The sequence below is a fragment of the Triturus cristatus genome, chromosome 4_1 (assembly GCF_964204655.1).
Source record: "Triturus cristatus chromosome 4_1, aTriCri1.1, whole genome shotgun sequence".
Classification (NCBI taxonomy): Eukaryota; Metazoa; Chordata; class Amphibia; order Caudata; family Salamandridae; genus Triturus; species Triturus cristatus.
The window spans coordinates 609,125,649-609,152,240 of NC_140585.1; the positions used below are offsets into that span (position 1 = coordinate 609,125,649).

The 26,592-nt window shown below is 45.0% G+C and overlaps 1 protein-coding gene across 1 annotated transcript in view; it reads left to right on the forward strand.

Annotated features, from left to right (window-relative positions):
• Positions 1-26,592, forward strand: part of LOC146855282 (uncharacterized) — a 401,924-nt gene that overhangs the window by 302,661 nt on the left and 72,671 nt on the right. Inside the window, exon 5 of the mRNA XM_085651108.1 lies at positions 1,967-2,066. Within this exon, the coding sequence (XP_085507234.1) occupies positions 1,967-2,066 (100 nt within the window). The remainder of the gene's footprint in view (positions 1-1,966; positions 2,067-26,592) is intronic.

Here is a 26,592-nt window from a genome sequence, read left to right on the forward strand (position 1 = left end):
GATATTAAAAGATTAGAAAAATATATAACAGTTAGGCGAAGAAAATACAAAAAGGGCCAAAGATAACTTTTAAGATAGATTCAGGTGTTTCAGGCTTGACACAAAAGAAAAATGAGAAAGCAAGGTAAATTTAAAACAGCATGCAACTTGGTTGGTTGATACAATATGTGCTGCCTCAGACATTTTGGGGTTCCGGATGAAAGTTTTTTTTTTCAATTTTGCTGTTATTTTTTTAAAGACTATAGTTAGGTCTCTTTGTTGCAAGTATAATTACTATGAGCAGCATCCAAGCGCTATCTGCTTTTCAGCACTGGTGTGACTGATTAATTTGTATGTGCTGAGGCTACCATAATTGACTAGACTACATCATGCTATTAATTGTGTTAGTTTGATTCACTTATATCTGTGGTATCAATGCAAGGACTTGGAGAAATTTAAACTACGCCAGCGTAATTCGCGTATTTTCAGTAGGGGTGGGCGGAATTTGCGAAATCCACTTTCGCAAATTTTCACGAAAATGTTAAAAATTATCGCAAACACGCGGAAATATCGCGAAGATGCGGAAGTTTTTTTCCCGCATGTTCGCGAGATTTTCTGCATGGTTGCGGCTCGCCAACTTACCCATGTGGTTGCTCGCGGGCGCGGCCATCTTGTTTTCAGGTGTCCCGCGGTGCATGATCGCGAGAAGAAAGACGTGATCGCGCGACGCATGACGTCACTGCGGGCGCGAGCTGTCGCGAGTCAGCGCAAATAACTAAAAACAATACAACATCTCATGGAGAACGCGACCGGATCAAGAAAACTTGTCGGCGAACGCAGGGATTCAGGTAAGGCGATCGCGCACGCGCGAGAATGTATTATTTTACAGCGCGAGCAAGAAACAAATTATCGCCATGCTGCGGAATGCGGAAATTTTTACATCTTCGCGCTTTCTGCGGCACGCGAAAATGTCAAATTATCGCAATTTCCGCGAACGGAACAAAATTTTAGCCTAGGCCTAATTTTCAGGAATCTCACACTATCTTTCTTTGCAAAATTCCCGAAAACATGCCTTTATGCCAAATCATGTAATTACACTACAGAAAAATAACAAAATTATAGCATAGGAGCGCGGGAACAATAACCAGAACGCAGTTATGTTTTTTGTGCTATTACCGATGCATTATTGAGGTTAAATGCTTTTGTACGCTGACACCGAGTCATTGTACTCATTAGCATGGTGACTCCTACTGTAAGGGGTTGGGCTGTATGAAATGCTATACTGTATGTTTCTCGATATAATTTTGAACACGAAAGTTAATTGGCGAAAATCTGATATCCTTCGATCGTTAGTAACAAAATGACACTAACATTAGGGTGGCTAGTTACTTTCGTTGTTTCAATTTAGAGGCAGAGGGATAATTTTGCAGAATTACACATAGTTTAATTTAAGGTTTTTTTCGACTCCATTTACAAGAAGAGGTAATGAAGTAAATGCTAATGAAGTCATTAATCCTTGACAGAAAACACTTTTTCCCATTTGTCTGTGCTAAATTGTCTGGAAACGCGTCCGCTGTTGTAATTGAGCGCCAGCCCCACCGCAGACCATGCATTGTGCAAAGTAAATATAACATAATCTGCCCACATTGCACAGAACTGATGTGTTTACTTGTTTGAGTCCCTTTTATTGGTAATGAATGTACTGAAGGGAGATAATGCTTCCCGGTTTCGAAAGTAATACACGTGTTCCTATACTGTTATATATCAAACGGAAGTACCTATATTATATTCTCAAACATGAATATCCTCATACCTTCGGTGACAAGCACCAAAAGTCACATTTGAAAGTAAAGAGCGGGTCTGTTTCCAGATTTCTATCTTTTACAGAAAATGCTCGAATGTTTTTCGGTCCATTATTTGCCATTTACTTTTGACCTAAAATGTCATTATTGATTTGAGCTCTTCTCTGTTTTGTTTCCATTACCAGCTTTTAATTGAATGGGGATGTGACATAAATGCTAAAGATTTCCGAAGCCAGTCAGCCCTAGATGTCCTGCTGAACAAAGACCTCAAAGATTACTGCACAGGTGAGGATTCTGTGTCATTGTCGTTTCTTGGAAGAATGCTTCATGGCGCTGTCTAGCCGGGAGGTTTATGTGGGATACCCTGACTAACGGCCTGGTTACGACTGCCCCTGGAGGTTCATGGGGGTGTTCATAGCAGCCGATAGCATGTACAAAAAGCGATAAATTGTGCCTGTCACGGCTTTTGTCTTAACAGTGTCTTCAGCGTCAAAATCTGCTTGCCGATTTGACCTCCCGAAATTTAATGGGGGTGACGACTTTATCGCATCTGATAATCAATAGCTGCGGTAAACTTTTAGCAATTGTAATTACTTCACGCGGGGATTGGAATTATCTAGCTAGCTTGTAATCATACCCTAAATGTTTTAAATATGAAGTCCATCATGTCTGGGGGGACGGAGGGGGTCTGATATTTATAGCTTTGCATCTATGTGTGTTTCCTGTTACCAAACGAAACAACAACAGAAGTGTTCCTGTGCTATTAATTGTGTGCGTAATCTGCCAGTATGTATTATAGTCTCGTCTCTTCCGCTATGCTCCCAGACCTGAACCCATCTGACGTTTACTGTTTACCTGCCTACTCCCACCAGACAGCAAGTCGTCCTTTCCATCAGCATTCGGTGCGCCGTGGGATAATGGACCCCTCTCCCTCAGCCCCCATCCCCTGACCACTTCCTCACCGACGTGACCATCACACTGCTCTCTACATTCTATTTACGCTTTTTTTACACCCAGTATCCAAGAACAAATGATTCCTTTGGTGAGTCATCTTGTACCTTTAGCTTTCTCCTTGTACCTCACCTGTACCCACAGTTACTCTGTCACATGTACTTCACCTATCTCCCTCAGCCTTTAGTGGAGCAACAATATTTATATGGCATGAAAAGTAGCTTCCTTGTTGGGACCAGGATTATATGAGCCCTTATTACAGTTATTTTTTTTTCAACAGAATGCATCATTACTTTCATCAAATTAAAATATGAACCCCGTTCTGTGGTCAATGTTGCTTAGAATGTGCGCTTTTCTCAGTAGAAATAGCAACAAAGCTATTAATAAGGTTTAAATATTTGCCTAGGTTTAATAATTTAATTTAATTAAGTTAATTTTCTTATTTACTCTCTTGATGAACAGTTTATTAATATTTCTTTTTGCATTTGTTACCCTGAGTGGGAAGGGTATGCCCAGAGATGGGTCCCATGCTCACCATGCTACTGGAGTCAAGCTAGCCTGGCTAATGAGGGGTGATGCCCCCAAACCAGTCCCAGGATTCTTGTTTCCGGTCCAGGTAGGGCCTGGCAATTTGGGCTGGACTGTTCCCATGAGGAGCAGGGTCAAGACTGATTTGCATATGGCAGGGTCTAAACCAGAATGGCATGGTGTGCAAAAAACCGATGGATTTAGACCCAGATCTCTGTACTGGGGGTGAATGTTTGACATTGTTCAGTATTCCGTCGATCAATTGTTCTTTTTATCAATCATCAAAAAGTGACAGAAATAAAAAATCATTTTTAATCAAAGTAAATAGTAAATGGATAAAGCGTATTCCATAAAGGAAAGAATACCTATTCTAGGAATGGGGAGAAAATGGTATCAGTCAGAACCCATAAAGAGCTCTAGTTCACGAGAGTGGGAGAAAAGCATACAACTTTTTACATCAAATGTCAGCTATATAAATCAAAATATCAATAAAAGCAGAACTGCTCATAATAAGAGGTTCAAGAAACTTAGTAGAGTCTTTGCGCAACGTGGCATTAGGGTTATAGTAAATGGAAAATGGAAAATGGCAAAAATTGAGTGTACCTTCTCTAGGAACACACACTAATATAGACAACACATTTTATCAGTTTTGCAGCTTGCGGTCTTCTTCCTCCTTCAGACAGCCAATCATCTTGTGATGCTCTCATGGAGAAAAGATCACTCCTCGTCTTCTCACAGAAAAACAATGCATTCTACATAGGAGCTTTAAATGTTGCCTATTATCTAGTGGTTACATGTCGTCCATTCGTAATACATTTTCTAGATTAAAACTACTTTACCATGTGGGATTTTCATCTTTATGTCAGTCTAAATAATAAACTTGTCTATTTGTTGGCAGCGATTTGTTTGTGGAATTTGATTAAAACATTTAAGCAACTATTATTCATTATGGAAAAAATATGTTCACGGAAAGGTCAGGAAATAAACATGTTTGCTCGTTTAGCATTTCTAATCAGGTGAACTTCCCAGGCAACGTCGCTTGAACCATTTAAGGCCAAGTACTAGTAAATATGGTTGCCTATTACAGTGTTTGCATTTTAAACACATTATTATTCATTAAAGCTTACAATTTAATTCGGCACATTATTATAAACTATTGATTTCTCAATATTATTTAAAAAATGATATGCCAATTCCCTACTTCGATGGCCATCTAACCATCACACAATCTTCACAAATTAATCTCTAGATTTCACTCTCATTTTCAGTGGAGTTTCTTTTCTATCATTTCAAACTTACATATTGTTTTGCCTTCTTGTATTCTTGATTGATGTGATCACTTAATTCTATTTCTCTCTCTATCGGTCTTTCTTTTTCTCTGATCTTTCTTTTTAAAAAAAAAATAGATTCTATTGTTTTTCTCTTTTTCCATTGGCAAAAGCAACAAACAGCACTACATGAGTTTGCATTCAATGGCATCAGCTTTCTTACATTATATTGATAACATTACAGTTATTTGTTCGATAAACATGTTGGCATGGCAGCTCAAGTGAGTTGCATTTCATCAGTCTCATCATTTAAAGTCCAGTACGGCTAGGATGTCCATGAAAATGGCCGGTCGTAAGTAACATTTAAAGGCCAGAGCTGTGCGTATGACCATGATAAACAATACATTTAACAACCAGGGGTTAGGACATAGAACTTGGAGCTGAGCTGGAGTGTCCCCACATGTCTGCATATGTGTGAGGGTATATTATCTATTGCACCTATTACTTTGTCGATAGGCCTAACGTGAATGCACGCATCGGATCGCAGATGTACTATTGGCAGCTGCTGGTCTGGTGTCTTTGGGTGGCTCGGGGGCATGGTTCGATTTGTGTGTGTGGTGTTACCCGACCGGGTCAGGTGTCTGTGAGGACCGACCTGGCAAGTCTGCGCACTGTTGCAGTGTTATTAGGATCGCTTCCCAATGTGCAGATATTGGCATTTTCCTGAGGCCTATAGTTTCTTCACGTCGGATCGCTAGGCCTTCTGCTCTGGCCCCTGCGAGTGTGGAGTGTCTTCAAGCCTGAAAGTGTGGGGGATCGTGCACCTTCCGCCTTTTCATGATTAGCCTCTTGGCCGCCACTATGCCCAGATCTAAGAACCTGGAGGGGACCTTAGTATTTCATGTCCTGCGGAATTTGTGCAGCAGGTACACCAACCATGCAAAGGGTATCTCTCTCTCGGTGCAGTTGTGCAGCACTTCCGCCACTTCTCCCCAGTATGCACTGAGGCTGGTGCAGCTCCATAGCATACGTATCAGTTCTGCATCAAGAGCAGCACATCTAGGACAGGCGGAGTCAGTACGATGAAAATATCTGTTGATTTTGGCTGGCGTAAAGTACGCTCTTTGTGTACTGTACGACCTGGGTAGACAATTCTCGGACAAAGAATGGGAACAATTTGTCTGAATCTCATGTTCCTAGGGATCTTAACTGGGCTGGCCAGCACTTGTCCCCATTCTTTGTCCGAGAATAGTCTACCCAGTTCGTACTCCCACTTATGCATGAGGGGATCTAAATTGATTGCCACGTGTTGACGCAGCAAGGCCACGAACCACAGCATCAGGTGTCTGCCTTGACCCATTACGTGTAAGTATTGTTTGGTGTGGTGTGTGGGCGGTTCTATGACTAGGTCCCCCCACTGCACCGTGATTGTGGCTAACAATGACCGGTGTAGGAGAAATTGCCCCGCAGGGAGTCCCTCGTCCTCTATCAGTGTTGCATAGGGAAGCAAAGTGCCTTCACGGTGAAGGTCTAGGGTCTGTACCCCCGCCTCGTGCCATTGTTGTAGCTCAGTAGCTGTAAGTTTTCCCTGGCCTTTAGTAGCGCTCTCTAGGGGGAGTGCAGGGACGTAGGGCATTATGCTTTGGGTTATGTAGTGACTCCTTCGATAGCATCTGTATGCCATCTTCAGCCACTAAGATTCCGGAAGTCGCGTACGTGTGCTGGGATGAAAGAGTTGAAGGATCTGGGACAGTGTAAGCGGTGGGCGTGTAGTCGCGGTATATTCATGCTGACGGTCTGCTATCCATCTTGCAAACCACTGGAGTTGTGCTACCAGGAAGTAGTGTTCGAGACAGGGTGCTGCCAGACCCCCCTGGTCAGTAGGTAAATATAGTTTCTTTATCACCACTCTGTGTCGACTGGGGCCCCATATGAAATCTCTGACCATCTTCTCTAGTGTAACGAAGAAGGAGGCCGGTATATAGACAGGTAGGTTGGTAAAGTAGTACAAAAACCTTCGTAGGGCCACCATCTTCACCAACGCCACTCTGCCCGTCACTGCGAGAGGTGGTGTGCTCCAGAATTGCATCTGGTATTTGATGGCCGTTAGTGACCTACCCAGATTGCGGCCGAAGAGCTCTGGCGGCTGGCGATATATCCGGATTCCAAGGTAGCGGAATGTGTCTGCACTCCACTGTATCCTTTCGCCATTGAGCACAAGACCTGGGTCTGAGACTCCTGCACCAAAGGCATGGAGCTTTGACTTGCCGACGTTTACCTTCAGCCCTGATATGGCCGCAAATTCACGTAGGATTTGGGCCAGACATTCAGGCACATTGTTGATATCATGGAGATAGATAAGCAGGTCATCGGCGTATAGCGATACTTTGTGTGTGCCATCGCCTAGTAGCATGCCCTCATGCATTTGCATCCTTATTGAATCCACTAGTCGCTCCATTGCAAGCGTGAAGAGAAGGGGGGACAATTTGCAGCCTTGCCTTGTCTCCCGTCGCACTGGAACCATATCCAAAATTTATGGGCCCGTCTTCTAGACGGGTTAGTTTCAGGAAGGCGGGGCCTAGCTCATACCTTTCAAGAGTGGTAAAAATATAATTCCATTCGAGGGAATCGAAGGCTTTCTCGAGATCAAGCACGAGGCAGCCTGCCCTTGGCCATGCGTACGTATAATAAGTTGCTATTCGGAAGAAACAACGCAGGTTGAGTAAGGTGCTTCCGGCTGGCACAAAGCCATTTTGATCTGTATGTACCTGAGCGAGAACCGCCTGTGCCAGCCTGTCTGCTAATACCTTTGTCAGCAAATTATAGTCACTGTTGAGTAAAGCGAGGGGCCTGTAGGTGGCCTGGTCCGTTGGGTCCCTGTCGGGTTGGAGCGTGAAATCAAATACGCCTCACATAGTGAATCGGGAAGTCCTCCCGTTCCTATGTCGGTTGCATAAAGGGTGTGCTCCCTCTGGCCTAGCAATTCTTAATATGCCTTGTAGTACTCTGCCGGGAGCCTGTCAGGTCCCGGGGTCTTCCCTGTGGCCAAGGACCATATTACCTCCCCAATCTCCTCGATTGAAATTGGCTTGTTTAGCATCTCACTGTGTGCCGGCCTTACCTAAGGTAATTGTATTTGGTCTAGAAAAGCTGCTAGGGTGTTTGGTTCACAACAGTTCTGGGATTGATACAGATGGCTGTAATGCTGTGTCAAAGTTGCATGAATAAATCACAAAGGAGGGGCTCAGGGCTTTTAACAGGTCCAGCATACGTGCCCAAACTATAGAAATACAAAAGGTATGTAGTTCCTAACTGAAAAGGAGGGGAACAGGCTTTTGTGGTCATGAATTACACGGGGAACGGGGGGTTCCTCCTGTTGGAATTAGGGCCCTCACACACCCGGCTGGGTGTCATGCTTCATCATAGGGCGTGCTTCTCATCAAGTCAGCGCTGCAATACCTGACGGGCTTCCTATGAGGGGCTCTTTGGCGGAGAAATTTTATTCCAAATTGCCGTTTGGTGCCGTGGGGGTGAGGGGCCTAAGCAGTGTAGATGGAGTGAGTGAAGGTGAGTTACCCGAAGAAAGGTTAGAACAGGAAGTGGAAGTACCAAAGAGAACAATTTTAATCGATAGGCCTTCCAACCTGGTTAAAATGAAGAAGGGCGCACTCCTGCGATAATGTCACAGGTTTGGCGCTATGTTATGTGGTCAACATGTTTCTCGCCTAGTAGTCATGTGATCTAGCGGCGATTCGTCAGGACCTAGTAAATTCAGATCTATCTACACAAGGGTGGTTGTCTAGTGATATTGCACTGATAAATCAACCTAAACAATACTCTCAATGTAGTACCTGGTAAACCGTGACCAGCCTAGTAAGAATAAAAACAAGCGTTAGACTTGGGAATACATCTCAACACAAAAACACATGTCCCCTGTATGACATGCTCACAATACACAGTGGTGATGACTAAAAACAAGGTGGGAGCCGTGTGGATAAAACTCAGCTGTATCATATCGTGACAATAGCACAATTAAGTGAGGTGAGATGAGACAGCCAACCATGGGCGCAGAAAGAAAAGAAAAACTCACCCTAATCGGGTCTGTAATCTACAACATCAATACCCGGCAGGTAAGACACATGGAAATTCCTGGTGTCCTAGGCCGGTTAGGAGGGAGAGAAAATAAATGAGGCAAATCACATTGTTGGTACTTTGCAAGTAATTAAAAAGTGGTGCGCGTGGCAACTGCCATGGCAAGACAATTTCTATAACGCAAATCATATTCCACAATACTCTGGTGAATTAGCCTGAGTATAAATGTGATTTGCAGCGAGTGGAGGCATGTAATTACTGGCTATCATTCTATATCGACCTAGTGTTTTCAAAAAGTGCCATTATTACTTAACTCTATGGCGCAGTTGTTTTATTGCAAGGTGTTGATTAGTGAGTAATAAGCAATTTGCCAAACACGAGTAGAAACTCATATTCAAATAGAGCGATGTGTATGACGACCGTTATTAAGTCCCAAAATTGTTATTTACAGCTCTGTAACATCGCTTGCAGTAAAGGTAAGTCAGAGCGAAATGATATGCAAGCGTAGTGCTTATAGCTGTAGACTGTTACAAGGACAAGAGTCAAGTTCAAGGAACTACAAAAAATAGCAAAGTGGTGCATTTAGAAGCAACGAGTGATTGCTCGTGTTGGGAGGGTGGTCTAACATACAGCAATCTGTGTAACAAAAATGGAGAATGTACTCATGTTTGCTTTATAAACAACATGCCCGCAGACCTACCCACTGCTGCTGGAAACCGAGAGGTGGAGAGACTACCGCTGGAACACCTTAAGTAGTGCCCGTGAACCGGCGCGGGTAGGTGGGGAGTTCTCAATAAGCTGTGAGTCAGCGGTAAAGCCTCTTGGGTACTACATGGTGGCCATGTTGTAGAGGAAATCCCAAAATGAAAAATGACAAAACGCCGCCATCTTATAAGAGGTTAACATGTCCTTGGGCAGGAATAAGCTCAAGTGAGTAAGTGGCACAAATTGTTGGAAAAGTGCTGGGAAGCGTTATATCAATAAAGCAAGGAGAATTGCAGGGAGATCGCCATTCTCTTGTAGGTGGTATGTGTATCATGTGAACAGACATATGCTAATGTTAGTGTGTGCATTGCTCATTGAGTTCAAAGGTCCTAAACAGTGAGACTGTGGAAAGGTCATGTATTGAGTTCACTCCAGGGGATTTCTTCATTCAACCCTTGGCTATAGGTTGAAAGACGGTGGACCCATCTCTGCTCTTTTATAAATAAGGCCCCCTTACTTATTTTGGGGTGTGTCTCGAGCCCTAACCACAGCAGAGTGTCTGGTGAATGCTGTTGTTGGTCAAAGTGTGCACACATTTTGGTGTTAAGTCTGTGACATCTAATTTTGCTACGGGGTTCTGTGATGCGTGTCTCCACTGCTCTTGTGGTCATACCTATATACCTGAGGTTACATGGGCATGTGATCATGTTAATGCAGTTAGAGGTATTGCAGTTGGTATGAGCTCATAATTCCCATTTGAATGTGTTGGAAAAGACGATTTCTTTTGTCACCTCGGTAAAAACACAAACTGTGCAAGACCCACAGGGGAAATGACCCTTAACTGGCGGGAGATCCCACAGCTGTCGTTGTGTGATCTAGTTCTGGGATTTTGGCCTGGTGTGGATTAGCATGTCTATTAGATTTCTTGTCCGTTTGAATATAAATCTGGGGGTTTCTAACTCGAATGATCCTGTTTTTAGTATACCCCAGTATTTCTTAATAACGTTCCTTATTCTATTGGAATGGGGGTGTAGGTAGTCACACAGGTGAGGGTTTCTGTTTCTTCTTTCTGTCTAGGTTCTAGTAGTGCCTCACAGTTGTTATTCCTTGCTCTTTTGTTGGAGAGAGCAATACTACGGTGGGGGTACTCACGCCTGCTCAAGTTGTTAGCAAGCTGGTCTGCCTCTGTTCTGTAATCCTCTGTGGTGCTACAATTTCTTCTTAGCCTAAGAAATTGTCCAAAGGGCAGATTCTCCTTAAGTGCATTCGGATGATGGCTACTAAACAACAAAAGGCTATTGTAGTCAGTGGGTTTCCTATAGACGGTTGTGCTCAGATGGTCGTCTTCAAGTTTGATTTTAAAATCCAGGAAAGGGATCTTGGTTTGGTATATGGAGCTGGTGAATCTTAGGTAAGGATTCAGAGTGTCTATCTACTTACAAAATTCTTCACAGGTCATCAAATCTCCTTTCCAGAAGATGAGAATATAATCAATAAATCTCTTCCAAAGGAGTAGATTTGTCCTATAAGGTTTAGAGTCATTAAAGATCAATCTCTCCTCAAAAGCTCCCATGTACAGACAGGCCACACTAGGGGCGAAGGCACTGCCCATGGAAGTACCCTGGGTTTGATGGTATAGTTGGCCCTTAAACTCAAAAAAGTTTTCAGTGAGAGCGAGTGTTGTGCATTCCAAAACGAAATGGCTGGGAGTGGGAGAATCCCAGTTGGTATAGCTGAAGGTATCCTCTATAACACCCAATGGAAGCTCTTTGGGGAATATTGGTATAGAGGGCCTCCATATCAAGGGTGACCAACCAGCTGATGTCATTAGTATGTTGAGTTTCAGTAGTAAGACGCAAAACGTCAGCAATGTCTTTCAGAAATGAAGGAGTTTGCCTGACCAGTGGCTGCTGAAGTGGTCACAGAATTTGGACAGTGGTTCAAGGATCGAATTGGTCCCTGAGACAATAGGTCTATCAGGGACTGGAGAGGTGCCTTTATGAATCTTTGGCAAGATGTGGAAATAAGGCACCTTAGGGTCTTTTTTAATGAGGAAATCTGCTTCCCTTTTACTTAACCAGCCCTGTGTTTCTGCTGTGAAGACCATAGCTGTGATGGTCTTGGTTAAATGTGTCATACGAGTGTTGGGAATTGGTGTGTAGTATTGGCAGTTGCCTAATTGCTGATAACAATCCGTGTCATAGTCTATAGTAGACAAGATCACTGTTGCGCCGCCTTTGTCAGCTTGTTTGATAGTAATGGTGGTATCGTTGGATGAGGAGTTAACAACCGCCAATTCCAAGGTGGAAAGGTTGCAAAAATGCTTAGGGGCGGTCCCCCTTGATATGTCCTTAAGTACAGCCTGTTCGAAAGTCAGCACCTCATTTGGCACCATACTGTTGTTGGGAGTAAAAGTGGAAGGGTGATGCAGACCCGAGTCACTTCTATGGGGCATTGGTTTATCATGAAAGAAGGCTTTTAGGCTCACCTTACAAAAGAAGTCCTGAATTTCACAATGGTCACAAAACCTGTCTTTTTTGGGTGTGGGTATATAACCTAAGCCTTTTTGCAGGATCCTCTTTTAAGTGTCAGAAAGCACCCTAGAAGAGAAATTGACGATCAGTTTCTCTTCTTGGTGTGGCTCTGAGTTTCCACTACATGTTGTTGTGGTTCCTCCCATTGTGCTCTTTTTTGTTGTTGGATGCCTCTTCTTCACTCTCGCCCTCTGCTCCAGCCTCTGTCTAAAAAAGGCTGGCTATTGCCAGGTAGGAAGAAATGAAGGGGACCTTGTGGGAACATGGGGTACTGCCAAAAGGCTGGTCCCTGGTACGGACGCATCTGGAATCCTGAGTATCCTTGGCGTGCTCCACGTCTGGGATTGTTGTTACCCCAGTGCTCTGTGCTAGAGTCACTGTTGGAGGATGAACCTCTCCTTGTGGTATAGAAGCCCTCACCAGTAGAGTTGTTCATTCTGGGGAAAACAAAATCTGCTTTTAGGTATGGGTACAATTTCTCTTTATCAAATTTGCTAATATCTTTTTGTAGTTTCACAATTTTCTGCTTCATCCAATACTCCTTATTCTCTGTGATCTCATTATTGATCTCAGTCAATTTAAATTTGAAAGCCGAGAGTTGGACGTACTCTTGAGGGAGCCTTCTTCTATCTGAATCCTTATTAGTAAGGCGTCGGCTATTCTCTTGGCTGTGTTGATTATGAGAATCAATAGATCCCTAGTGCACTTCCATGCCACTAGGGGCAATTCTTTTTTGATAACGTCATCCTCAAGGAATAGACGTGGGAAGTTCTTCACCAATAAGCCATTAGGGGCTATATTAGCTCTTAGATATTGAGGCATCAATGCTCCGTTCCGTGTGATCTTAACCCATTCTCGTTTCATGAATGTCAGTGATTGCCAGTCTTCGGACTGATTCCCGGTCGCAGCACCACTTTCAGCTCCTAGTAGTGAAGGTGCTTTTAAAATCCATGCCACTATTTCATCCCCAACGCTAAGACCTTGGTCATCCTCCATGGTTAAAGACAAAGGTTTGCAAGACCAGAAAATCAAAGGTTAGAGTGGGGGTAAGCGAATCCAGTAATTACCATAAAGCATAGGAGAGCATAGGGAAAGGGAGCGTTCCGTCTTCTTTCGCTACACAAAAAAGGTCCCACGGGGGTCACCCGTGCATATAACAAGTCATAATGGAGCGACTCAGGACTTTTAACAGGTCCAGCGTACGTGCCCAAACAATAGAAATACAAAAGGTATGCAGTTCCTAACTGAAAAGGAGGGGAACAGGCTTTTGTGGTCATGAATTACAGGAGGAACGGGGGGTTCCTCCTGTTGGAATTAGGGCCCTCACACACCCGGCTGGATATCATGCTTCATAATAGGGCGTGCTCCTCATCAAGTCGGCACTGCAATACATGACGGGCTCCCTATGAGGGCTCTTTGGCGGAGATCTTTTATTCCAAATTGCCGTTTGGTGCCGGGGGGGGTGAGGGCCCTAAGCAGTGTTAATGGAGTGAGTGAAGGTAAGTTACCTAAAGAAAGGTTAAAACAGGAAGTGGAAGTACCAAAGAGAACAATTTTAATCAATAGGCCTTCAAACCTGGTTAAAAAAAGAAGGGCGCACTCCTGCGATAATGTCACAGGTTTGGGCTATGTTATGTGGTCAACATGTTTCTCGCCTAGTAGTCATGTGATCTAGTGGCGATTCGTCAGGCCCTAGTAAAATCAGATCTATCTACACAAGGGTGGTTGTCTAGTGATATTGCACTGATAAATCAACCTAAACCATACTCTCAATGTAGTACCTGGTAAAACGTGACCAGCCTAGTAGGAATAAAAACAAGCGTTAGACTTGGGAATACATTTCAACACAAACACACATGTCCCCTGTATGACATGCTCACAACACACAGTGGTGATGACTAAAAACAAGGTGAGAGCTGTGTGGATAACTCTCACATGGATCATATCATGACAATTGTACAATTGAGTGAGGTGAGACGAGACGCCCCACCATGGTAGCAGAAAGAAATGAAAAACTCACCCTAATCGGATCTGTAATCTACAACATCAATACCCGGCAGGTAAGACACATGGAAATTCTCTGTGTCCTACGCGGGTTAGGAGGGAGAGAAAATAAATGAGGCAAATCACATTGTTGGTTATAAGGTAATTTGGAAGTAATTAAAAAGTGGTGCGCGTGGCAACTGCCATGGTAAGACAATTTCTAAACGTGAATCATATTCCACAATACTCTGGTGAATTAGCCTGAGTATAAACGTGGATTTGCATATAGGTGATATGTGTATCTTGAAAAAGATGTACGCTACTGTTAGTGTGTGCATTGCTCATTGAGGTCAAAGGTCCTGAACAGTGAGACTGTGGAAATTCATGTATTGAGTTCGCTCCAGGGAATTTCTTCATTCAACCCTTGGCTATCGGTTGAAAGACGGTGGGCCCATCTCTGCTCTTTTATAAATAAGGCCCCCTTACTTATTTTGGGGTGTGTCTTGAGCACTAACCACTGCAGAGTGTCTGGTGAATGCTGTTGTTGGTCAAGGTTTGCACACATTTTGGTGTTAAGTCTGTGACATCTAATATTGCTACGGTGTTCTGTGATGCGTGTCTTCACTGCTCTTGTGGTCAAACCTATATACCTTAGGTTAAATGGGCATGTGAACATGTAAATGCAGTGAGATGTATTGCAGTTGGTATGAGCTCGTAATTCCCATTTGAATGTGTTGGAAAAGACAAATTCTTTTGTCACCTCAGTAAAAACACAAACCGTGCAAGACCCACAGGGGAAATGACTCTTAACTGGAGGTAGATCCCACAGTTGGCATTGTGTGATTGCATTCAAATGCACAAGAAATCTAAAAGACATGCTAATTCACACCAGGCCAAAATCCCAGAACCAGATCACAATCTTGATTCCAGTAGATCTGCGCTGCAAATAGGAATAGATCAAATACCTACCTGCCTGTTAGTGTATGCTCCGCACGTTCCATGTGACTACGTTGACCTGCACCATGTTTCCTTTTAGAGCTGGTCAGGTAGGCAATGGGAGGGCAGGCCGTTATAACTCCTGACTTGTGTGAGTGTGCTCCACTCAGTAATGCTAACAACAGTGTATAGGTGTGAACTGAACTGTGCATAACTATCTGGGGCGAATTCCAAGTGGATGTTCGTCCAAACTAAGTTGCCCAACTTAAGGCTATACCTGCATCCCTCTGACTTGTGGTGTGGGTGTGTACGGTGTGTGACCGGTAAGGGTTATGCTATCCCTCGATGTCGTATTTTGGCAGAGTACCCTCCCAGCCGATCCGTCGTGCAGGGGGAACTTGTGTGCCGGGCGCATCTTGTGTTGTAACGCTGGGCAAGTGCTGTCTGCGGCGGTGTGTAAAGTGCGCCATCATTCATAAAAGGGCAGGTACTTAAACAACATGCTATTTTACACAACACTTTTGCCAGACAGGCTGGTACTTGCGTGTGCCGTTTCCTGCCGGTTGCGATAGTCTGTCTAAAGTCATATGATGTCATCGCCGTCTGCGGCATGACATCTGGCAGTTGATATTCTTCTTGGTCGCCTAGTCTGGAGGGCTTGGAGGCGCCAGTGTCAGTGGACCTGTATGGACTCTGCTGATGGTCAGGATTTTGCGCTGCCACCCCCAGCGCTGCAGCGACGTAGATCACTTCCTGCCTCTCCATTCTTCCAAGTTGGGGGCAGTGGTGGCTGTGGTGGTGTTCATCCGGGTCTTGCAGCACCCACCACGATTGCGTAGTGTCCTGCTGGGTTTCCTTGGTTCTGCCTCCACAGAAAGTCTGGGCCCTGTTCATGTTCCCAACTGCTCCAGCGAGTCCCAGACTTCGGTGGGCGAGTCGACGATACACGTCATTACTTTTGAAAACTCACGCAGTCCGGAAGGGAATATCAGAGAGTAGTTTAGGTCGAGCTCTCACAGCTGTCGCTTCACCACTGTGTATGTGCTCCTGTGGTGCTGAACTTGCGCAGTGTAATCTGGGAAGATCATGATCTGGCTGTTTCCTATTTTTATGTCAGCTAGTTTTCGGGTTTCTCGCAATATCAAGTCTCTGTCCCTGCAGTTGAGGCCTTTGAATAGGAATGGGCGTGGCTTGGCTCCTGGTGGGGGCTTTTGTGCAGGGACTTGGTGCGCCCTTCCAATTACAAATTGGGGGACAGGGTGGCAGTATGTCTCTGATCCAGCGCTCAACAAATTCTTGAGGTTTTCGTCCTTCTTCACCCTCCGGTAGTCCTATGATGTGGATGTTGTTCCGGCGTGAGCGTCCTTCTGCGTGTTCCACTTTGTCCTCCAGTTCATGTACTCGATCTATTAGGTCCTGCAGGGCTGCAGTGTGACTTTGCATGACGGGATTCAGCTCTGAGCGCTTGTTCCTGCTGTCGTACTTTGTCCCCTAGTTTGTGGTGGTCGGCTCGCAGCAGGGTGAAATCCGAGGTTACCTTATCGATTTTGGACTCCAACGATGAGCGGGTCTGGTCCAGCGCAGACCCGATCTTCTCTACCGCTGCTAGTACTGAATCAAGTTTGGCAGCGAGTGCTGTTTGTGGCGTTTCTGAGACCGTGCCTCTTTCCGCAGCCACCATTTCTGGATTACCAATGCATGTGCAGGGCTGTTGGGTGTTGGTGTGTATACGGCCCATTACTAGCTGTTGTGCCCTCGGCATTCAGTTGGTTTCCATGCTAGTGGCACCATTCATGTGGACAGCAGCTTCTCTGGGGTAGCCGGCCCAGTCTGTGGGTTGGCAGCTGCTTGGGTGGGTGTATCTGTTTTGTCACAGATGTCTTCTGCCCCTTGGTTGTTGTGCCTAAATGTGGTTTGGACTTTACTGGTGGGTCTGCCTGTTCACGTGCTTCAGGGTCTGTGGGGTCCTACCTCGCTACTGGTGTTCACCCTCGTCTTTCTGGGCATCTCTGCCACCTGTTTAGCTGCTGAGCCCTAGGCCCGATCTGCCCCACGCGTCCGGGGTTAGGGTGGGTTTGCGCTACCTCCCATTTCCACCACAGTGCTACTTCTGGTTTACTTGCTTCCCAGCAGTTACTCTTGTTCCAGGACAGGCCAAGGGGGATCTCCCTGTTCCGCCCCCACACAGCTGTTGCCTAGGCCGGATCTGGGCTTCACCCCTGATGCAGGGCAATTCTGTGTTGTTCTGGCGTCTTTTAGCCGCTTTTCCCCCGCTGTCTTTTAGTCTCCCACTCTCGCCAGTTCAGTTGCTTATTTGTCAATGTAAGGGGGAGCTCCCTTTCATGGGAGGAAGGCGGTGCGCCACTCGTGTGCAGATGAGTGTCCTCAGGTGTTGTAGGGGAGGTGTTTCCCCACTTGGGGCCATTACTACTTGTTCACCGCACCAGGCCATGCGTACCTTGAGTGAAACAGGGGGAGTCATGTACCTCCCCACAAGCAGTCGTGACCTGGGCCCGATCCGGCCCCTGGATATGGCGTGGGGTGATCTCGCTCTTTTTTGTCACCCCACTGCTCTTCCCTTACTCAGGCATTATTTACTTTTGCAGCGCCCCGGCCCGGTCGCTTATTGATCAAGATAAGGGAGAATCTATTCACCGCGCTCGCGGGTTTGCCCACTGCTGTATGTTCCTGGCGACAGCCTCCCTATGTCACTGTGGTGCCAAGTCAGCAGTATGGGGGAGGCACACCGCCTCTCAGCACCGTCCCCACCTTCCCTTGTTCCTGCGCATTCATGGCCTGGGCCCGATTCGACCCCTGGGCCTGGTGTAGGGGTAGGCCCAAGTTCCTCTGGTGCTTTGCAATGCCCCGCATCAGCGCCGTTGCGGCCTGGGCGTGTGTTTGGCCCTACCCCTCAGTGTCCCAATCCAGTTGCTCTCCGCTGATTGGTCCCGGCAGTGGAGGGGGAAAGTGGGGAACGGGGAAGGCCGCTCACCTCTTCTACTGTACCCTGCACACCCAGTCTGGCAGTCTCCGCTGGTACCCGGGCGCCTCGACTCCCTATGTGGGTCTCAATTGTCTTTAGCAGGGGCTCAGGGTGTGCAGGGCTGGTGTCACCGATTGGGAGTTCTTTCACGGCCCTCCACACCTTCTTGGCGGTGCGCACGTTCCTGGAGCACGTGTGGACAGAAAATAACTGTCACTTCCCTTGACGGTTTTGTTGCCATTCCGCAAGGGAAGGTTTGCGGGTCTGCAGCGTCATCACTAAAAGTCTCCAGCGCAGCAGCCTTATTAGGACGCTACGACAGAGCCTTATGGGCCGTTTCAAGGAAAAGCTGCCAAAGGAGGATCAAAGGGAGTTTGAGGAGGTCATCAAGGAAGGATCCCTTGTAGCTAACCAAATGATTAGCACGGCAGCGGATGGTGCCACACTGTTGGCGCATTCTTATGTGCATGGGATTTGCGCTAGGAGGTCTGCCTGGTTAAGGCTAACAGCTCTCAAGCCAGGTGCACAACAGAGGATCCTTAAGCTGCCTTTTTCTGGCTCCTCACTGTTTGGCACCCATACAGATGAGGAGATGGCTAGAATGAAAGCTGAGTTAGACACTCTGAAGGCGGTGGGATTAGAAAAGAAAAAAGAGTTTAGGTGAAGATACAGACCCAACCAGTGCAAGAGCTACCAACAGAGGGTTCAAACCCCTCAGTGGTCCCAAAACAAAAATCAAGGAAAGTCGCTGTTCCAAAGCCGTAAGTCAAACAGAGGTAGAGGAGGTCATCAGCAGCAGTCCTCTACCTCGGCTAGATAAGCAGGGGAGCAATGAGCAAGAGCTTCCTCTGGCGCCGTTGCCCAATCCAGTGGGAGGAAGCGTTTCACATCATCTGAGAGAATGGTGCAACATAACAAAAGATCGTTGGGTGCTCAGTATACTACGCAATGGATACGCACTACGTTTTCGTGTGTCTCCAAAGGACATCCCTCCGAAAAGATCTCGCCCTCACAAGCTAAAGTTACTATGACAGGAAGTGGTAACCCTTCTGCGAAAAAAGGCCATAGAAGAGGTTCCTCCTTCTCAGCGGGGGAAGGGAGTTTATTCCAGGTACTTTCTTGTGCCAAAAAGAGATCAAGAGCACAAATTCAGACCTATCCTGGACCTTCGATCGCTGAACAAGGTCATCTTGAAGGAGAAATTTCACATTTTGGCACTTCATCAAATATGTCCACATCTGCAAACAGGAGATTGGATGTGTTCAGTGGACCTCCAAGATGTGTACTTCCACATACCTATAATTCCCCGCCATCGCAAATATCTGCGATTCGTGGTCGGCAGCAAACACTACCAGTTCAAGGTGTTGCGCTTCGGACTGAAATCTGCCCCACTGGTCTTTACCAAGTGCATGGCGGTGGTGGCGGCGGCTCTACATAGAAGGGGTCTGTTCGTTTATCCGTACTTGGACGATTGGCTCCTGAAAGGGCCATCCCCTCAGCAAGTAAGGAGCGATCTCCAAATATGTCTAACTCTACTCCGCAGGCTAGGTCTGCATGTGAACATGGAGAAATCGGTTCACCGGCCTACCCAGGCGATCCATTATTTGGGCTCCACTCTGGATACAAACTTAGGAAGAGCGTTTCCTTCGGAGGAGAGACTTTCTTCAATGCAACAGAAGTGCAAAACTCTTCTCCAGGCAGCTCGTCCAACGGTCCGGCAAGTGGCTTCTCTGCTAGGATCGATGGCTTCTTGCATATTTCTCATTCCCAACGCCAGACTGAGAATGAGGCCCTTGCAACAGGACCTAGAGGACAAGTGGGACCAAGCATCGGGTCACTGGGAAGACCGAATTGTGCTTTCGCAAGCAGCAAAGTCATCCATTGTATGGTGGACTCGACCAAAGAACCTCGTAGTGGGAGTCCCCTTCCATCAACCAGTTCCAACACAGTCCTTAGTAACGGATGCGTCTCTGCAAGGGTGGGGAGCGCATATGGATTGCCTGCAGATGCAGGGACGATGGTCCATCAAGGAGCAATCCTACCATATAAACATGTTGGAACTGCGGGCAGTCCACCTAGCTCTGAAAGCTTTTCAGCCCTCAATCACATCCAACTCGATTCTGATCCAAACAGACAACACAACCACCATGTATTACCTCAACAAACAGTGTGGTACGCGTTCTTGCCCTCTTTCCCTGGAAGCTCAAGTGATATGGAACTGGCTTCTAGCCCGAGGCCTTTCCATCACAGCGGTGCATCTTCCAGGGGAGCGAAACGTGCGAGCGGACGCACTCAGTCGGCACTTTGAAGATCAGCCACACTGTGTGCTAAACGACGAGGTTGTGACAGATATTTTCCATCAGTGGGGGCAACCTTCCATAGATTTGTTTGCAGACGATCAAAACAAAAAATGCTACGCCTTCGCATCCAGGTTCCACCGTCCAGGGACGATGGGGAATGCTCTTTTGATGGATTGGTCCGGAATATTTGCATACGCCTTTCCTCCTCTGTCTCTGATCCCGAAGGTGGTATCCAAACTCATCCGATCCAACATGTCGATGATCTTGATAGCTCCGGACTGGCCTCGTCAGTGGTGGTACCCAGACCTCTTACAGTTGTCGGTGCTCACCCACAGTAGACTTCCTTACAGATCAGACCTGCTGACCAAGATGGACGGGAAGATTCTACATCCCAACCTTCCCTCACTGAACTTGGCAGCATGGCACCTGAGGTCCTGCAATATGGACATTTGAATTTACCGCAGGACTGTATGCATATACTAAAGGAGGCAAAGAGACCTTCCACAAGGGCGTCATACTCCTTTAAGTGGGAAAGATACTACTTATGGTGCACTCGTAATCATTTTAATCCTACCACAGGGCAGGAGGAGGTAATTCTTCCTTACCTCCTGTACTTGGCCAAATCAGGTTAAAACATTTCTCGATCAGAGTACACTTAGCGTCCATTACGGCCTACAGAAAGTCTCCCAACCAGCCTTCCTTTTTTCAACTACAAGTGGCTAAGGACGTCCTACAGGTGTTGAAGAAAGTGTATCCCCCTGTTCGGCCTCCTTCTCCTCCTTGGGAGTTGAATCTAGTCCTCTCTAGATTGATGGGTCCTCTTTTTGAGCCCATCCATAAAGCCACGTTGCAGCTTTGACATGGAAGACCACTTTCTTAGGCGCGATAACATCAGCGCTGTCTGCCAAAGAGCCATATACTATCTTTCACCACAACAGGGTAGTGTTAAGGACTCACCCTGCTTTTCTTCCAAAAGTTGTATCTGATTTTCATGTTAACCAGTCAATCTCCCTACCATCCTTTTTTCCCAATCCCGCAACTCCTGCGGAGAGATCGCTCCACTCCTTAGAACTTAAGAGAGTGCTCAAGTTCTATTTGGAGGGAACAAAAGGTATAAGAAAATCAGATCAATTGTTTTTAAATTATGATTCCATGAGGACAGGCTTTCCAGCTTCCAAAAGGTCCATTTCGAGATGGATAGTGTCCTGTATAAAATTGGCTTACCAGTTAGCGAATAAACCCCTATTGTTTTCGCCTAAAGCACACTCCACTAGGGGGAAAGCGGCTACAATAGCTTTCTTGCATGATGTTCCAATGGCAGAGATTTGCAAGGCAGCAACTTGGAGATCGGTACACACATTCACAAGGCATTATTGTCTTGAATCCGATTCCAGAGCGGATACTCAAGTAGGTCAAGCCTCCTTGCGGAATCTATTCCGATAATAAGATATCTGAGTTTTTCAAGTTTGGTTATCTGAGCTTGATTATTAATTATTTTTTTCCCTTGCCCGCAGGTGGAAGAGGTGAGGCTCGCTATTCTATTCTAGTGCTTATGACTATTGATGAGGATCCCCTGGAAGAGAAGGATTAGTTACTTACCTGTAATCCTAGTTCTCTTCCAGGGGTATCCTCATCAAAGTCATAAGCAACCCTCCCGCCTCCCCGGGAAAGGACCCTTGTTTTTAAGGAATTGTCAACTCTAAGTGTCATGGCTTTTCAGTCACTGCAACGAACAACTGACCTAACTGTCACCCCTGAGGCATTATGGGAAGCTGGGGGTCATGGCTGCCTTAAAGGCACTGTGCCAGTTTAGTCTATGTTGCTATGAGTTTGTTTTTAAGCCTTTCTAGGCTATGTTTTTTCTGCAATGCAGCCTGTGAGCTGTCAATGCTTGCAGTCCTATCTGAGAGATTGTGCTAAGTGCTAAGCATTAAAACAGTTTTCAAACATGCTTTGCTGTTGTTTTTCCCTGGTTTTTAATGTTTTGTTTATGATATACAGGGGAATCCTTACATCATTATTCAGCTCTAGTTATGAAAGGCTGCAGTTGCTTTTTTATTATATATATAAATGTATATATATATGGAGATACATATATGTTTGTCACATACATGATTGTGTTTCCGGGGTCCAGCACATGGGCGGGAATATTCTAGTGCTTATGACTTTGATGAGGATACCCCTGGAAGAGAACTAGCATTACAGGTAAGTAACTAATACTTTCTCTATTTCTGACATCAAATAAACCCCTATTAATGTTGTTATGATCACTGATACTGTTACTAAAAATGTAATACCCATAGTGATCTTGCATCTAGCTCAATTTAAAAAACACGTTTGCCTCTAGTCAGATCGTTAAGCAAAAATATACCAGCAATAATTTAACTGTTTGTTTTTTTGGTGTCTTAAAGCAGTTTCTTAAATTATTCTTTTACAGTTAATTTTCAGCTTTATTTGCAACAATCTTCATATAATCATCCCTAATCTTACTCCATCTTCTTGTAAATGAGTTATCCCTACTCCTCTTCTGCATGCTTCGATATAGGGTAATCTTCTAAAAGAAAAAAATCATTATTTTGGTCATTTAATCTTTTTCATTCAATACTGTCTCTGGAATTTTTGTTTCTTTTCAGAAAACCTTTCAAACAACTTAGTCCCAAATTTGTTTTTAGTGTTATGTTAAGGGGATTCAAATGGTTCTGATCTCAGATTAAGCAATTCTTTCACTGGCACATTTGACACTTGACCCTTGTAGTATCTTTATTCATGTGCTGAATACCATCGAGAAGGCACTATTGCTCTTTTTGACCGCCTTGGAGTCTGCTGATCTTCTTCTGTGCCCTTTACTCAGCTTGACTCTGTCTCTTCAGGATTTGTTGGTGGAATCAACTGACACATTTGATCCCAATTTCCTTTGACCATAATTCTGTGGCCATTCAGCATTGCAGGTGACACTTCTCGATCCAGTACTTGCTCCTTCACCTGGATTATCTTTTTGTCCTGGTGATGTCTCAGCTATTTTCTCAGGTTGAGATCTTGTCTCTTTTTCTTCTTCGTCAGAGACTTCAATGCAATATTGTGAAATCAGAGGAACCTGGATTGGTGCGACAGTTAGTTATTCTTCCCTACTCTCTCCTTTTTGTTGTTGTTTTTCTTGCGGTATTGCTCCTTGCAAGCGTCCAACTTGCAATGGTTCTGTCACCAGTGCTCTTGGTTCTAGATCATAGACCACTATCTTTTCATGTGAGCTTCGTACTCTCTGAGTGTCCAATGCATGCACCCAGTTTGCTACCTTAGAAGTGTTTGTGATGAGAATCACCTGGAAGGGGCCTTTCCATCTCGGTTTCAAACAAGACTTCTGAACATAGTTCTTGACTAACACTCAGTCACCAGGACTGATGTTGTGGACTGTTCTTGATGCCGATTTAAGGTACCAGCTTCAACCTGGTGAGAGACAGAGTGCACAACATCAGCCAATCCTCTGCAGTGATCAAGTAGCATTTGTGATGTTCAAAAGTGCATTTGCAGGTACAGTGGGCCATCTCATTGCATGCCCCATCAACGTCTTGTGGGGAGATAACCCTGTCTTCCTGTCAGGAATACTTTGGAGACTCAATAGCATCAAAGGCAAAGCATCTAGCCATTCCAGTGATGTCATTGATGTGGAGGCACAAATGCTGGCCAACTGGGATTTTATGGTTCCATTTAACTGTTCAACATTCCCAGAGGCTTCTGGTTGATAACTACACTGTAATCTCTGCTCGATCTATAATACTGCACAAGTCATTCCTAGGACCACATTGTTGAAATGAGTCCCATGATCCGACTCCAGAGAATCTGTAATCCACACGTAGATATCAACTCCCACAAATAGCAATTTAGCTACAGTGAGACTGTCATTCCTCCATGTTGGGTAGGCTACCATCCATCAAGAGAAAATGCACACTGTAACCAGGACATATTTGTATCTGTTACAAACAGGCATCTCAATAAAGTCCATTTGCATTCAGTTAAAGGGACCACCTGATCTCCCTATACTTAATATTACTGATGTTCTTTTCCCTTCGTTTATCTATTGACTTGTCACACAATGATGGCAAAATTCTTCTGCAAGCCTCCTAAATCTGGGATTAAACCAATTCTGCCTTAATATCCTCCTCATTGTGTCTCTTTCTAGATGTGTTGGACCATAGAAATATTGTGTCACAGGAAACAATAAACTGTCTAACAACACCAGTCTTCCATCTGCTGACATACAAATGTCATTTGCATTTTTCTCTCATCCTGTTCTGATTCAAACCTGCTGTTCTGCTTCTGAAACATCTTCCTTCAATCTTTTGAGCTCTTCCCATCTATCAGCTACTACAACAATATAAAAAAAGTGTCCTCTTCAGACTCATTTGTGTAAACCCCTGTAAATGTGCAGGCCACAAGAACAAAATACCATGCAACTTCATCTGCAAATCTGTTTCCAGCTGTGGTATATCCTTTGCCGCTTCTGCAAGCTGCACACTTAACAACAGCAATCTCTGTTGGCATATGCAGTGCCTCGAGCAGTTTTCTTACATGTTCCCCATTCCTTATGGGGGTTCCAGATGAGGTTATGAAACCTCTTTGTGACCAAAACTGTCAAAAATCATGTACCACACCAAAGTCATATCGACTATCTGTAAATATAGTCACTCTCAATTGATCAGTTAGACTGCAATCTCTTGCAAGGGCAATTCATTCTGCAACTTGTGCAGAGGTAATACCTGGAAGCCATAAAGCTTTCACAATTTCTTGAATTGTACAGACAATGTAAGCTGCTCTCAATGTGCCTGAATTATTTCTCAAAAGACACACAATTGATGGACGGAATACATAACAAACGCTCCGTAAATCATCTCCTTGTGTTTGCTTTCTTCGCCCTAAGTTAGCAGGGTATGCCCAGACGCGGGTCCCTTGCTCACTTTGCCACTGGATTTAAGCTAGCCTGGCTGATGAAGAGTGTTACCCAGAAACCGGTCCCAGGATGCTTGTTTCCAGTTCAGGGAAGACCTGGCTTGGCAGTTCGGGCTGGACTGTTCCCATGAGGCACAGGGTCAAGACTGATTTGCATATTGAACTGAGGTGGCGAAGTGAGCTAAAGAATGATGATGGATTCAACCCAGATCTGTGACTGGGGGTGAGTGTCTGAAAAGTTTCAGCGCTCCGTCCATCATCTCCTTGTTTTTGCTTAATCATTTCTCAGACATGAGCAATACACAGAAATGACACAATCAGGCACAATCAAAGGTTCGTCTTTTATGTCTTGCCTTGACTTGGTGGATAATTCCGTGATATCTAGACAATCATGCTAAACTTCATCTCCATTGGAATCCTCGTTTATAGGCAGCAAAGTTGAAGGGCTCAAAATTTTATAGCGTTTAAAAATTATATTCTTTGCAGACAGGATCTTCTGTTTATACTTTCTGAGTCTGCTGTTGGTCATGTACTGGGTTTTTGTTCTGGTGAGCAATATTTCCACAGAGTGAGGGACCATAACAGTTAAGGGATGTCCCATCACTATGTTCTCACACCTCTCAATACAGACCCCAAACACATCTACTGATTTAAGGCAGTTGGGCTGGCTTGTGACAATAGGGTTAAGGGTGGTCTAAAAATATGCCACAGGTCTTCATGAATCTCCATGCATCTGAGTAAGCACTAAGAGAGTGCAACCCCACATCTCACTGCCAAACAATGAGAACATCATACTGTAATAAGGCATTCCTAGTGGTGGGGTGTTTCAGAGACTTTCTCTCAGCTGTAGGAAAGCTTTTAAGCACTCAATGTCCAATGGAAGTGGATCTGGTTAATCTTTTTGGAAATATCCCAGTTTATCTGGAGACACTTTATGTCCGTTCACAGCCAGGTGGTTTAACAATCTATTTATTAAAAAAGTGTCATATAGCACGAACCAGACCCTTGCGGGCATCAGAGCGCTTTACAAATGTTCAGAGTGCATAGACAAATAGAACCAATGATATCATAGTCAAAAACAATACAGGATATTGCGGCTCCCCAGATAAAGTAGGGATCACCACAGTGTCAGGACCGATAGAGCAAAATCAATTACAGCAAGCAGTAGTCATGAGTGTAATTGATGTGTCATGAAAGGTATGGAAAACGGAAATCCTAGGATCTAGGGTAAAAATGTATTCATAAGTGGTACTTTAACTTCGTTCTTGAAGGAAGAAGTAAGGGATATTGTCTAATTTTAGAGAGCAAGGAGTTCCAAATTTTCGGGGTGATCCCAGAGAAAACTCGGTTGTATTTTTTTTTTTTTAAAGAATCTCTGTGGTTTCAGCAGTAAAGTGCTGGAGCTTCTGGAAGATTTGCAGCCGGCAGAAAGCTCCAGCTTCTGAACAAGTTATTGCCGGGTACTAAAATATAGAACTTTACAGGTCATACATGTAATTTTTAACTGAGTTATTGCTTTGTAAGGGAGCCAATTGAGGGATTTCAAATCAGGGATGATGTGGTTGTTTCTTTTTGATCCTGTGATGG